This window comes from Lampetra fluviatilis, chromosome 30 (genome assembly GCF_964198595.1).
Source record: "Lampetra fluviatilis chromosome 30, kcLamFluv1.1, whole genome shotgun sequence".
NCBI classification, from domain to species: Eukaryota; Metazoa; Chordata; class Hyperoartia; order Petromyzontiformes; family Petromyzontidae; genus Lampetra; species Lampetra fluviatilis.
Window position 1 is genome coordinate 933,179 of NC_136304.1, and position 13,165 is coordinate 946,343.

At 43.4% G+C, this 13,165-nt stretch overlaps 2 protein-coding genes across 2 annotated transcripts in view; one reads left to right on the top strand and one right to left on the bottom strand.

Annotated features, from left to right (window-relative positions):
- The window catches only part of LOC144943107 (snake venom vascular endothelial growth factor toxin HF-like), a 328,067-nt gene that overhangs the window by 288,669 nt on the left and 26,233 nt on the right, over positions 1 to 13,165 (bottom strand). The window lies entirely within an intron of this gene.
- LOC144943343 (selenoprotein W-like) lies at positions 56 to 12,351 on the top strand. The gene is made up of 6 exons (XM_078870718.1): positions 56 to 95; positions 5,243 to 5,256; positions 7,148 to 7,201; positions 9,516 to 9,593; positions 10,836 to 10,960; positions 11,325 to 12,351. Exons 1-5 carry the CDS (start codon positions 56 to 58, stop codon positions 10,914 to 10,916), a joined length of 267 nt encoding a protein of 88 aa, XP_078726844.1. The 3' UTR covers positions 10,917 to 10,960; positions 11,325 to 12,351.

A 13,165-nucleotide genomic window follows, 5' to 3' on the forward strand; every position in this document is an offset into this window, starting at 1 on the left:
GGACGGTGGTCTCAAATATCAGGACGGGTTACGGGCTGCAGCGCGCGAGAACGAGATGGACGAGGCAGGGACGCGTGAGGCGCGCGTCACAGGAGGCACGGGAGGCTCTGCTTGCATTCGACCAACCACGAGAGAATCTGGAATGGCCCTTCCTCGCATCACCGTCACCATCACTGTCACCATCACCGTCACCATCACTGTCACCCGCGTGTCCACGCGCAGCCAAGCGGCGTCCGGCTGAAGTCAAAACAAATCCGCGATTTGCCTACCACGTGTCCGTTCGTTCGGTGGTGCTCATCGCGCAGTCCTAACTCAGTGGTGTAAACTCCACGTTCCTATGGCGGGGGACAAGGCTGCCTTCCCACAAAGTGGTACTGATTTGATCAACCCGAGGAGTTCTGGGTGAACCCTCCATCCTCCACAACGCGCTCTCATCACACCTCGCTAACGTGTCCCGGTGTCTGCGCAGTCAGTCGTCTTATCAGAGTACTGCGCAGAGCACTCCACGGGGTCGTCGTGTTGTACTGCACTCACTCGTGTTGTCAGTGAGGCGGGTCTATCCAGAGGACAATCAAAGCGGCACGAGGTGTAGAGACCGATTCAAATCTCTTCACCAACCCCCATTCCCCAGCGCGTTACAATCACGCGGAGCCACATTGGCGCATCAGCCGCTCGGTTTAAATACCGCACCAGCTCGTGAAGACCCCGGCAGACGAGCACTGTCTGGTGGTGGTGGTGGAGGGGGTGGTGGTGGTGGGGGTGGTGGTGGAGGGGGTGGTGGTGGAGGGGGTGGTGGAGGGGGTGGGGGTGGTGGAGGGGGTGGTGGTGGGGGTGGGTGTGGTGGTGGGTGTGGTGGGGGTGGGGGTGGAGGGGGTGGTGGTGGAGGGGGTGGTGGTGGTGGAGGGGGTGGTGGTGGTGGAGGGGGTGGTGGTGGGGGTGCTAGTGGTGGTAGTGGAGGGGGTAGTGGTGGTGGTGGTGGAGGGGGTGGTGGTGGAGGGGGTGGTGGTGGTGGAGGGGGTGGTGGTGGAGGGGGTGGTGGAGGGGGTGGGGGTGGTGGTGGTGGAGGGGGTGGTGGTGGTGGTGGAGGGGGTGGTGGTGGAGGGGGTGGTGGTGGTGGTGGACGGGGTGGTGGTGGTGGAGGGGGTGATGGTGTTGGAGGGGGTGATGGTGGTGATGGTGGTGGTAGTGGAGGGGGGGGGGTGGTGGGAGTGGAGGGGGTGATGGTGGTGGTAGTGGTGGGGGTGGTGGTGGTGGAGGGGGTGATGGTGGTGGAGGGGGTAGTGGTGGTGGTGGTGGGGGTGATCGTGGTGGAGGGGGGGGGGTGCACGGCGGTGTGCCGGCTCGCCCCGCGGCGTGTGGCGTGCGGGTTCGCCACGAGTCTGTGTCGGGAGGTTTGCGCTCAGCTCTCTGAAGGCAGAGGGCGATGGAGCGATACGAATGCCTTTTATGAGAGTGGCGGTGGTTCCACTCAAGTCTGTCAACGGAATATCTCATTATTATGATGATACTCTGCTCATCCTGCAATGGATCCACAGCGGCTGATGATTAATCCAGCAGTAGACGACAATGTCTCATAATCATGATACATTATTAAACCAGTGGCTTGACAATGAATGGCGATGATTATGATACCCTTTTGACTAGCAGTGGCTCTACAGCGGCTGCATAATTATGATGACGCCTTAATACTGATATGAACCTCCTGGTTACACCAGCCCACAGGGGATTAGTGTGTCCGTCCGTCGTGCAGGGAGGGGCTGGGTGGGGGGTGAGGGGCTGGATGGGGAGGGGCTGGATGGGGAGGGGCTGGATGGGGAGGGGCTGGATGGGGAGGGGCTGGATTGGGAGGGGAGGGTGGGGGGTGGGAGGGGCTGGGCTGGGCTGGGTGGGGAGGGGCTGGTCACCCCGTGGTGCCCTTATAAAACTCAACGTTTAACCTACTCACGCCGGCTTGTCCCCGCCCTCACAGTCGGCCATATTTGCGGAATACACCACGCCGCCGCTGACCCTGGCCATTAACCGAGCAACCCAACGTTCCTACCAGCTCCCTCCACAGGAATGTGTTTAGCAGGAGATACGGGCTGATGATGATCACGATGACACAATTAACTCAGCGATAATTCGAGGATGACGATGATTGATGATTGTAACAGTTGCATCGCCAACGAGCTATACAATGCCCCTCCCCCATCTAACACGAACGCACGTGCGTGATTGAAATGACCACCGCCTGATCCCACGTCTACAGCCCTCCTCCATACGTCTCCAACGTTGAAACAACCTGCTCTTACCGCCGACGATTGACGATGAGTGCAGTAACAACTCAAGCTGGTTATTTGAGAGGCGACCCAGGTAAAATGTCGAGAATGAGTGGTGGGATGGGGGGTTGCTCTCTCCCCTTCTCTTTGTGTGCAGCAGCAGCTGTAGCTCCACCACCAGCCGGCACCACGTGTGGGTCTGCATCTTCCGGTAGAGCGCTTCCCTGTTTTTTTCCATCATCACGATCCATGGAGGCAGACAGCCCACTTCCCTCTGTATCGTAGTGCCAATAAGCTCAAGTAGTTTGTGCATCTGCCTGGCACCAATCTCTTATGTCATCTTCAAGCCATTCTCTGCAAGGTCGTCTTCTCTGGGTCCTTACATTTTTCCGAACAAGACACTTTTAATTTGCCTGTTGTTCACCATCCTACACATTTGTCCAGATGGTGCCAGTCTCCTTCTCGTCACTGCCTGCATCATCGTGTCTTCTTCTATGTGCAGCCTGTTTTCTTCTCCGTATTTTTATTTATGTATTATTGCCATTACCACTTTCCACCGCTTCACGAAGATCTGGAACTGTTCGTCAGTTCGTCTAACCACATTCCTGGTGGCCCAAGAGCTAGAGGTGACGGATGAATTGATTTGGTGATGCTGCTGCCTGTTGGGTTTTAAGTTTGACGCCATCGCCTGCGTGACAACACGCAGCACACGCTCAACTCTCAAGTCCTTATTGATAATTTAAGTAACACAATTAGTTAATTTATTTTCTTTTAACCGAAAAAACCAAAGAGTAACACAATTGGTAATCGGGTAATACTGATTTTTCTGTCTCTCCACAAACGAAAGAGAGAGATCTTTTATAATGTGTTCTACCTACTTGACTTTACCGAAAGAACCGAAGAAAAACCGAGACAAGGCACCATCAGGGCAGTTTTAGCTCGGGGTGAGCAGCTACAAGGGGCCTGTTTGTCAGTATTTTAAAAAGACTTTGATACTGGCAAGAAGGTCACAATTTTTTAAAAATCCTAGCAGCACGACGTGCATCATCGCCCCATGCAGAGACTTTGACAGTGCCGTGGAAAGTACGAGACAGTCGTTTTTGTTTCATTTGGATATTTGTCTGCGTTTATTCGTGTGCCTATTTCACATAGTAACATTTTGTAAACACACAAAAAACACATACGCAACACCTAGAAACATGGTATGCAAGAATGTGCAGAATCTTCTTGGTTCTTTCGGTAAAGTCATGTAGAAGGGAAATAATAAAATAATAAAAATAAAACATAATAAAATACAATTATCACGACGTTTCGGCCACAACGCAAGCAGCCGTCCTCAGGTGGAGAACAGGTCTGTCGAGAAGACAGAGTCTGTCTTCTCGACAGACCTGTTGTTTTAGTTTTTATTATTTTATTATTTCCCTTCTACGTGACTTTACCGAAAGAACCAAGAAGATGAATCCCTGTTCTCACGAAAGCTTTAAATCGAAATTTAAAATGCAGAATGTGCAATAATAATATTTTAAAATATTGTAGTGATTATCCTGCGTTTTTTTTATCCGGTGCCCCCGAAGACGCTGGATAATCGATGACTACTGTGTTCGCATTGTACTCCTTCAATGGAATTTTCAAGGATTTGAATAATTTTCACATTTCATTTTTACAACTGTTACGAACCTCAGCAAGACACAATGGAGGTAATATCCACGATGTATTTATTTAATGGTGACATTTTATATCTATCTTTTATTATATATTTTGTATCTACAGATCACTCTTTGATTAGAAAATATAAGTAAAAAAAATTGCGTCTATTTAAATCCTGCGAGATCGGCGTGTATTGGGCCGGGTCCAGTATCTTGCACAACGCCCGTGGCTCATGGTTGGACGACGCGCTAGTATCAGCATTCACTTTGTTAACACGAGAATGGGCAGTACCATTCGTAAAGTAGGGGTAATTTGTGACAAGTATTATCGATAAGACATTAAGGCGATATTAAACAGCGGTGTGGTCGTTTAAAATATTTCTTATTAATCAAATTAACTGAAATGTACTTTCATACACCTTGTTTGTAACCTTACTTGAGATCATTTAACAAATCCAGTTCATCGCGCTAGCCCTCTGGAGGGTGACGGGATGGTTGTGCCCGCGGCTCCATATAAAAGGCTCAGTGTAGAGGAAACCGAAGACGCGGAGCAGTGACGGTGCAGAACAGACGTTTCGGCCTCAACCACCTCCACAGCAGCCATGCCGCTCAAAATACACATCGTTTATTGGTAAGCGGCATTCGTGGCCTGCCATCTCGTCGTGTTGCACGTGGGCTTGAGACACATTTCGTTGGTATGTTGGTACAGTACCGTAGTTGCGAACCCGCATACTTCATGCCCTCAACAACATCCTGGTCTAAGGAGTCGTGTTTTTTATGGTCGTGTAGCTGGCATTAGGCACATGAAAGGAGGGTTTTGTTGGACAAAGCTTCCTATTGAGGTTTGTTTTAAATGTGTGTGTGTATATATAACTGCATTTATTTTCTGTTACAGACCTAATGTGCTGTGTTAAGTCCATACATTTATATTTCGTGATTGTGTATATGTATTTAGAGTATGATTCTGAGTCAGTCGTGATGTATGTTTGAACCAAGTTTAGGGGTCAATTGAGAATTTAAAGTAAGATAAAGTATGTACACTGCAGTATTGTAAGTGCATGACGATATCGACAAGCCATTGAAAACCACGCTATGACTTCATGTCGGCGCTTGTGGCTATACATTAGAGTATAACAATTACACAGTACCCTGTATCGTATTGTAACCATTCAACAATAAGTGTACGTGTATGGGGGAAGTTATATAACATGTACGTTGATATACAGCATTGTGTGAATGAAATTCATTTCTTAAAGCACCATTGCAATTTGATGTGTCACACATTGGTCATTTTTGACAGGTCACTAACCCAATTTTGTTGTTACAGTGGCGCCTGAGGGTACCGAAGTCGGGTAAATGACGCACCTTCCCCTGTCGATGACAATGCCAAATATTTCAGTTGAATTTATAAACGAGACGACACCTTGCCAGATAATGATCACATTCGCCAAGATCGGATTGTGCCATGGGCGTGGCTGCTATGGCCACAACCCCACGCTACAGCCAGCCACAACCCCACGCTACATCCTTGTGTGTACCTGGCCACAGGGGGTCACGACCTTCTTTGAGCAAAATGCAAAGTCATACACCAGTGACGCACCTGCGTGTTTGCCTGTCCACGAGTGGATCTGCACTGCCCCCCTGTACAAACATTCCACGCTTTTTATTATTGGTCCAAAGTGGGCATTTTAAGTCCATACAGTAGAGGGAATACTACTGACACAAGCACACTATGTACGTAAGCACACCTTGATTTGATACCAAGTGTGGGTTTAGTGTCTTGGCTTCTACGCTATGTTTAAGAGTTTGAGCTATAAAACAATACTAACGTTGCCAAAGTAGAGCAAACCAGCAGCATTAACCAAAAAAATAGGGGCTAATCAAGCTGGGAAGTTTTCTATTCCCAGCTTGATTAGCCCCATTTTTTAACCAAGTTAAACCTAAGTAAAATTTAGCAGCCTTATAGTTTACTGCAGTATACTGAAAGGCAACCAGTTTGTCAGCTTAATACTGCATCTTGTTTAGTTATCTGCCCTTTTTTTAACCACTTATCATCGCCTACACACGGTGCCTTCCCCTAATCCCCTGCAGCATAACAAAAGGAGGCTTAACTTAACCCTTCCCCACGGCCCATCCTGGCTCCTCCCCCCCTTCACCTGCATATAATATCGTGTCTCTTAGAGTTCTCCCCACTTGATACAGTAATTTTGCTGTGACGATGCCACCTGAAGACGGAAGCTTGTGTTGCCTCCGAAACGTCGTGGTTTAATTTATTTTTCTTTTATTTTTTACCTACGTGACGTTACCGAAAAAATCAAAGAGTATGAACTTAAGTTCGCATTACCAAGAGCACACTTGTAAAATTACGATAATTTTATACGAGCAATATGCCATGGTACAGTACGTTGAAATATTCCAAAGGGAAAATTATACACTGAGATGACGGTTAAAAGTATGGTTAACATTCTATGATTGTTGTTTCCAAGGTCATAACTTTGGGCAACCATAATTATGCTTGTTTGTGCCAATTGTGGACGTTATCTGAGCTGGTTCTTGTGCTCGTCCGTTTTGTTAACAAATAAAAAACATTAAAAAATCCCAACATGTCTTGCCAACAATTACCCCTTCCTTGATGTGTAATGCAGAACCCTGGAGGCATAAACAGGCTGTGTGCTTTGAATTGGCTCTCGAAGGAAAAAAACAATTACGGACCTTTTTTTTAAATCGAAAAATTACGGACCTGTTTATGATGCAAACTGGATAATCTCTATCAAGTTGGCTTATAAGGAAGTGGGCCCATTTTTTTTATTTCAACTTGACTCATTTATTTTAATTCGCACATCTCCGTTTAGACTTCATGTTACTGGACAACACCACTCCTCAACAGTGATTGGATTGTTGCGAATCGTTTGTATTGTTTCATGCTTTTCCGTCTAATTTGTACAATGTTATAAACTCCATTAACTTAAATCTAACCATGTTTTCATGAACCAAAATCAGATCCTTAGATAAAATGGAGGTTTCGTGAGCCTTAATCGATTAAATGAATGCATCCCTCCATCGCCCGCCCCCCCCACCACTGAACATTATTGCTGCATATTCGCTTGTCATCATAATCGATACATGAGTTGCAAGTGACGCGAGCACATTGTTGCATGCGGATAATTTAAACCACAGCTGACATCAATTATTGTTGTTGGATGTCATCGCATGCTGAACATGTATTTGATTTTTTTTCTGCAGTTTCACCGCCTCAAGGATGAACTTGAAACCGAGTTCCCTGGAGAGCTGGAGATTGTGAGTATGAGTTAGAGCGTTTGTAGCTTTTGTGTTTTCGTACACATTTTATAATGGTGCCATTTGTACATGTTTATATACCGTAGTCGAGTTAAAGTAATGACATTTCAATATGTATTGTAGCACGACTGACTTTGTTAGATTTTGGAGGATTCATTTTATTGTCCAATGCAATTACATATTGAGCGTCACACAATGCAAGTTCATTGCCTTATACCTTCAGGTTTACCTTGCAAAATATACTTTTAAGACCCGATCGGCTCTTGCCTACATATATAGATGGCAATGGTTTGATACATTCAACTAATATTCTAATAAATATGTATAAAGACTATTCCCATAGAAACAGTATGACAATGGCACAATTATATTCTTGGTTCTTTCGGTAAAGTCACGTAGAAGGGAAATAATAAAAATAAAACAATGAAATGATCACGACGTTTCGATTGCAACACAAGCAATCATCATCAGGTGTGAAAACCACAGCAAGAACATTTTCTGTGAGAATTTTATTGTTTTATTTTTATTATTTTATTGTTTCCCTTCTACGTGACTTTACCGAAAGAACCAAGAATATGAATCCCTGCAGTCACGAAAGCTTTAAATCGAAATGGCACAATTGTTATAATTCATAAACAGACTTCTATAACGCAACTCTTCACGTACAGGCACTCCTCTATACGGAATGGCTTTGTTTCTGAAGAGTCCGTGAAGCGAAATTGCGTATTTGGATACTTATTTCCCCATTGACTTCCATTTATATGATTGGAGATGAGTTCCTGCGGAAAACAATTCGGCCCCAAGATGTAATAAAATCACACTTAAGAACGCAGCAAACATTTAAGCACATTCTGTGGAAAATCTATTTCATGATAAAATACTAAAACTCAAAACAAGTCCCAAAATAAAAAATACTGTACGGTACTTGCCACCAACTGTGGTGATCACTGTGTGAGGTGGTGGTACACGCCTCGTACTGATGATCAACACATTTAGATCACATTACGCCTGTGTTGGCGTCTGCAGTGGCATCCAGTATCACATAGGACTCATTTTAAAATCATTTTTGCAAACTTACAAAGCATTGAACCACCTTTCCTTAGCCTACCTTAGAGACACGCTATGTCCATTTGTCTCAAGGTCTCCAAGATATGGGGATGCAGATATCTGCATTACCAGGTCGAGGCTTCCGTCTATTTGTGACCAAGCTTTTTCCCATGTAGCCCAGACTCTGGCACTCTCTTTCACGAGCTGTTAGGATCTCGGAGTATGTGGATATCTATTAAAACACGTCTTAAAACTTATTTATACAATTCTGTTTACGTAACTATTTCATTTAGCATTTATTTTATTATGTTGTAGTTTCATGAGGTATTTTGATGCTGAGTGTTTTCTGCTGTCTTGTATGGTGCTTTGAGATCCTCGATTGAAATACACTTTATAATTTGAACTCTTATTGAAGGACCGAACCAATACTCAGTTTCAGTTTTCAGTTTCATTTATTTGGTAGAGCCCTGTGAGCCATTCGGCTCTTGAATCGGGTGCAACCGCAACAAACAAAAAACATGAAAAAGAAAACATCTTAAAGTGACTATGTGATTATGTGCAAACAGAAAAATCCAGGAAAAAAACAGTAAAAAAATCTTCTAGAAAAAGCACCGTATATCAACGCTGTGTGCAAAAATCCCAGTGGGATGCAAGTCAAACAACAACAACCACAAGACAACTTAGATTAAAGCCATCATTCTAACTCCATACCACAACAAACAAACATGGCCAAACCAAAAAAATACTAGCCAAGCTTGGGTGGCCACCTGGGGCATCATGCAATCCAAGCTAAGACAAACGACAGACAGCATTGTTCGATTTTTTTCCATCCAAAAAAAATATAATTTAGACATTCAAAATCCGGTTAATGTTAATTTCATGTAAAGTATATCGAATTAATTCCCTAATATCTAAGTTGCGTTTTGCCAAATTCCGCGTATTGAGTTTCCATATAATGAGACATGTCTATTCCGGATTTGTCTGGGCACTCGCATGCTGAAATACACTGCTTTATTCTGATAGTCAGATTGAAGTAGAAACCTAGTATTAGACTACAAGGGATACGATCAATACAGTACATCACATTTTAGCATTGCATAATGTTGAAATTGGCATTAGTATGCATCTAGATTTCAAAAGTACATCGGTGTTGGACAACTGCGTGAAATGCTCTTAGGTTCTTTCGGTAAAGTCACGTAGGTAAAAATAATAATAAAATAATAAATGAAAATAACTAAATTGCGTGAAAACTGCTCTGTTGGAACAGACTGGTGAGGGGACCCCGACACAGACTGGCTTCCTGGAGGTGCAGATTGTGGGAGGGAAACTTCTCCACTCCAAGGCCGTGAGTGTCTTTACTGGGCACAGCTCCGAGCATAACATTGCACATTGATTCGTATGTATGTTGAACTTCTACTACTGTTGAACTTCTTTCACAACGTATGTAGCCAACCGTGCTAATCGGAGATGTGGGGGAAGGACAAACTAAACACAAAAAGCAGTTCTAAAGAAATTTGTTTTAAATTTAGAAATGTAAAATGCAGGTGGATATTCTTGCTATGTCAGAGGCTTTCACCTCCACGTCCATATTGACTACTTTGACGTGTATATGGCTGTAAGGGTGGCAATGTTCCATTTTTAAGGGGTTGGAATCCTATCCCCTGCTCTGTTGTCGGTGACAGCAATAGTACCCCTCTGCTGAAAAACACACCAATGACAATGCCATATATATTTCAGAATGTTATGCTACTCACACTTAACCCACAAATGAACATATTGAAAAATACATAATGAATTGTTCAGAATTGGGAACTGAATGACATTGCATTTTAATGTAAAAAAATTATTGCATGAATAGGTCTTTGCCTCACACCTCCGATTAACAGTTGGCTACATCCACACATACAGCTGTATAGACTTGCTGTGATCTTACATATTAACGTGTCTGTGTTGTAGATCACTGTTATTACACGCTTGTTTTAACTCACTGTCTGTTGTATCCTCAAATCTTGTTACTCAATTTTAACCAACTTCGCAATGTGGTATCGACTGCAAACTTGGTATACTTATGTCATACTAATTACAATACTATATTCTATAAAAAAAATAGTATTTTTAAACATTCATTTTTATATGTTATGTTTCGGCTTGGGTCCAATTGTCCACGCTCAACTGACGTTGGCTGTAAACGTTATGGCAAGCTTCGGGGAGTCGTGGAGTTCTGCCATTACCAGTACGGTACATTTCATTAAAGCGTGTTTTTTTAAAAGTATTTTTAAATGACTTATTTTGTACAGATATGGAGTACCTGATTTGAGCGTTATCAGTCTCAGATGTGCTTTGGCGGTTAAGATATAAAATTACAAGAATACACGAGACATTGTGTTGATGGATGCAGTTGTGTATAGCTGGAAGGAGAAGAAAAATTCGTTGCAGCTTGCCAAAACTGCCTATGGCAGTGTTTACATGTTCAGAAACCTGCTTCACTTGGTGTGTCAGACACGTTTTCTGAGTCGTGAATACAACTGCGCTATTCTTCTGATTATGCATCTATACCAGTATAATTTAACGACATGTTGCATTGCAGAACGGCGATGGGTTTGTAGACTCGGATGAGAAGCTACAAAAGATCTTCAGTGGAGTGGAGAAAGCCCTCGAAAAGAAGTAGCCAGAATGTGTTGAAGCAGAAGCATGCTTTGCTTCTTAACAGAGGTAAAGGCTTGTCTGTGTTGCTGGTTGTCTGTGTCGCTGGTTCTAAAGAAATGTATTGATGTTATAATAATGTATGATTCAAAGCTAGCACATTTATAGTAAGAAGTCAGTCAGCATGTGTAAAACTATTTATTATTTTATTATTTCCCTTCTACGCGACTTTATCGAAAGAACCAAGAATATGAATCCCTGCAGTCACGAAAGCTTTAGATCAAAAAGCTCCATAAATCTTAAAAAAAATCTAGATTTTAGTTTTAACCACTGCCTGCTCTTGCTCTCCAGTGCCTTAATCGTCATAAAAAATGGGTTTCATACATTGCTTCGTGATAATGTCCTCTTGTTTTGTGGCCCCCTTTGGTGACAGCTTTAACAGGGCTTGTGGTCGTTTCACCGTGAGCCGGCGTCGGATGAAGGAGATGGCGGAAAAGCTTCGGCCTAGTCGTCTCCCGAGGGCTCTTAGCGCCCTGCCACGATGAACAAACCACTAAGGAGTTAAACTCTTGTCAATAGTCTCCTCTGCATACACATCTATAACTTTGTTGCAACTGGGGAGGAGACACTGGTGTTTTTTTGTTATTGGTTTAAATTTCACTTGGGGGTGGGTATGTTGTCAATGGTATCGTTTAATTCACGCAGACTTTACTTCTAAAATTGGTCATCAATAAACCCGTCATCTCGATAGAATGCATTGCATCAGAAGCAATACTTTGTTGTGTTTACTGTTCTAAAGTATGTGCTTTTTTTAGTTTTCAATTGTTGGGCTTAACACTGTTAACTGTTCCTTCTAAAAAGCAAATAACTGAAAACACGCATTGCAGGGGTTTAACTTTGGCTAATCATTGTCCCAAACTAAGGAAGTTTTGTAATGGCATGCATACATGTCCTAATTGGTATTGGCAGGAAACCCAATGCATTCTGAGTCTTGAATACATATAAACATTCAGCAGTTTCATAAAACCATTCGAGACTGGGCCAGTCTGATATTTGACAACACCTTTTATTTATTGAGCATATATTCCCTCGTTTTATATCAACGTTGATTAGCCAAAACCAATTTCAAGTATGCTGCTGCAGTGGAGGAGGAGTCGTGCAGTGCATTGCACACCGCTGAAAATAATCGGACACGCTTGGTTCCCCTGATTACAACGGAGCCATTTAAATTAGCAGTGTCGTCTACTGTATTACACTGTACTCGGCAGGGATTTTGTCTTAACACCTATGTATAGACACCTTATACATACGCAGCTTCTGAATACACTCCACACCTCAAATGTTTTCGATAGGTACGTTTTTGCAAATATTGCCCTGTGGAATATTTATGAAATATGTAGTGCTCAATAAAATTCCTTAAATTATGATAAATGAAATTGTGGCTTTTTGAGATGAGTTGAGAGATTGTTTTGAAAATTGTGATTCGTGTGTGTTTTCTAATTCAATCTCAAGTTGTTTGAAGTATCCAAGACCAAATAAAACATGGTTAACTAACTGTAGACTTTGCATGTTGTAGAATTGAGCAGGGAATAAATATGGATCGGTGACATGGATATTAACCACGCAAATGCATACATTTATTTAAATGCATTGTAATACTATACATTTCCTCAACGATACAAACATTTCAAAGTATAGCATTCCTTTGAAGATAATACAATTATCCCATGGTCGCAATTATCTTAAACAATTGACGCATCAAAAACAAATGTAATCTCTTAAAATCTCGTTACGTAACTACTTGTGGTGGAGAATGTGCTAATGTTACCCCCCCAACTTCTATTCCGCTTTATCCACTCGCACGGTCCCTCTAGTGCACATCCCGGACAAAATCCAGAGACGGATGCTCTGCAAGGACACCTATTAACACCAAAACCACCACGGCTAAATATGCCGAGTGTGGGTCGTCAATGTGGAATCCTGCATGGCACAGTGCATCGGGGCAACAATGAAAAAGCAAAGGGCAATTTTCCACAACACGTGCGCCACAATGGAATTCACTTGCTAGCCAGTCCAGTGTTCCAGTCCCAGATGACGCCTGTGGTTCCTCGCTCTGGAGGACACACACATATGAGTTGGAGGACACACACACACGCACGAGTTGCCAGGGCATAGCAAAAAAAGCACAAAGGCCCCAAGGGTGCAATGGTACGGCTCGTGCAGACAAAAGGCCCTGGGAGCACAATAAATACAACAGTTCAAGAGTATACGTGT

Coding starts and splice junctions, on each gene's coding strand:
- LOC144943343 (XM_078870718.1), top strand. CDS start 56: ATGGACGAGGCAGGGACGCGTGAGGCGCGCGTCACAGGAG. Junction 7,202..9,515: donor TCCCTGGAGAGCTGGAGATT/GTGAGTATGAGT, acceptor CTGTTGGAACAG/ACTGGTGAGGGGACCCCGAC. Junction 9,594..10,835: donor AACTTCTCCACTCCAAGGCC/GTGAGTGTCTTT, acceptor GTTGCATTGCAG/AACGGCGATGGGTTTGTAGA.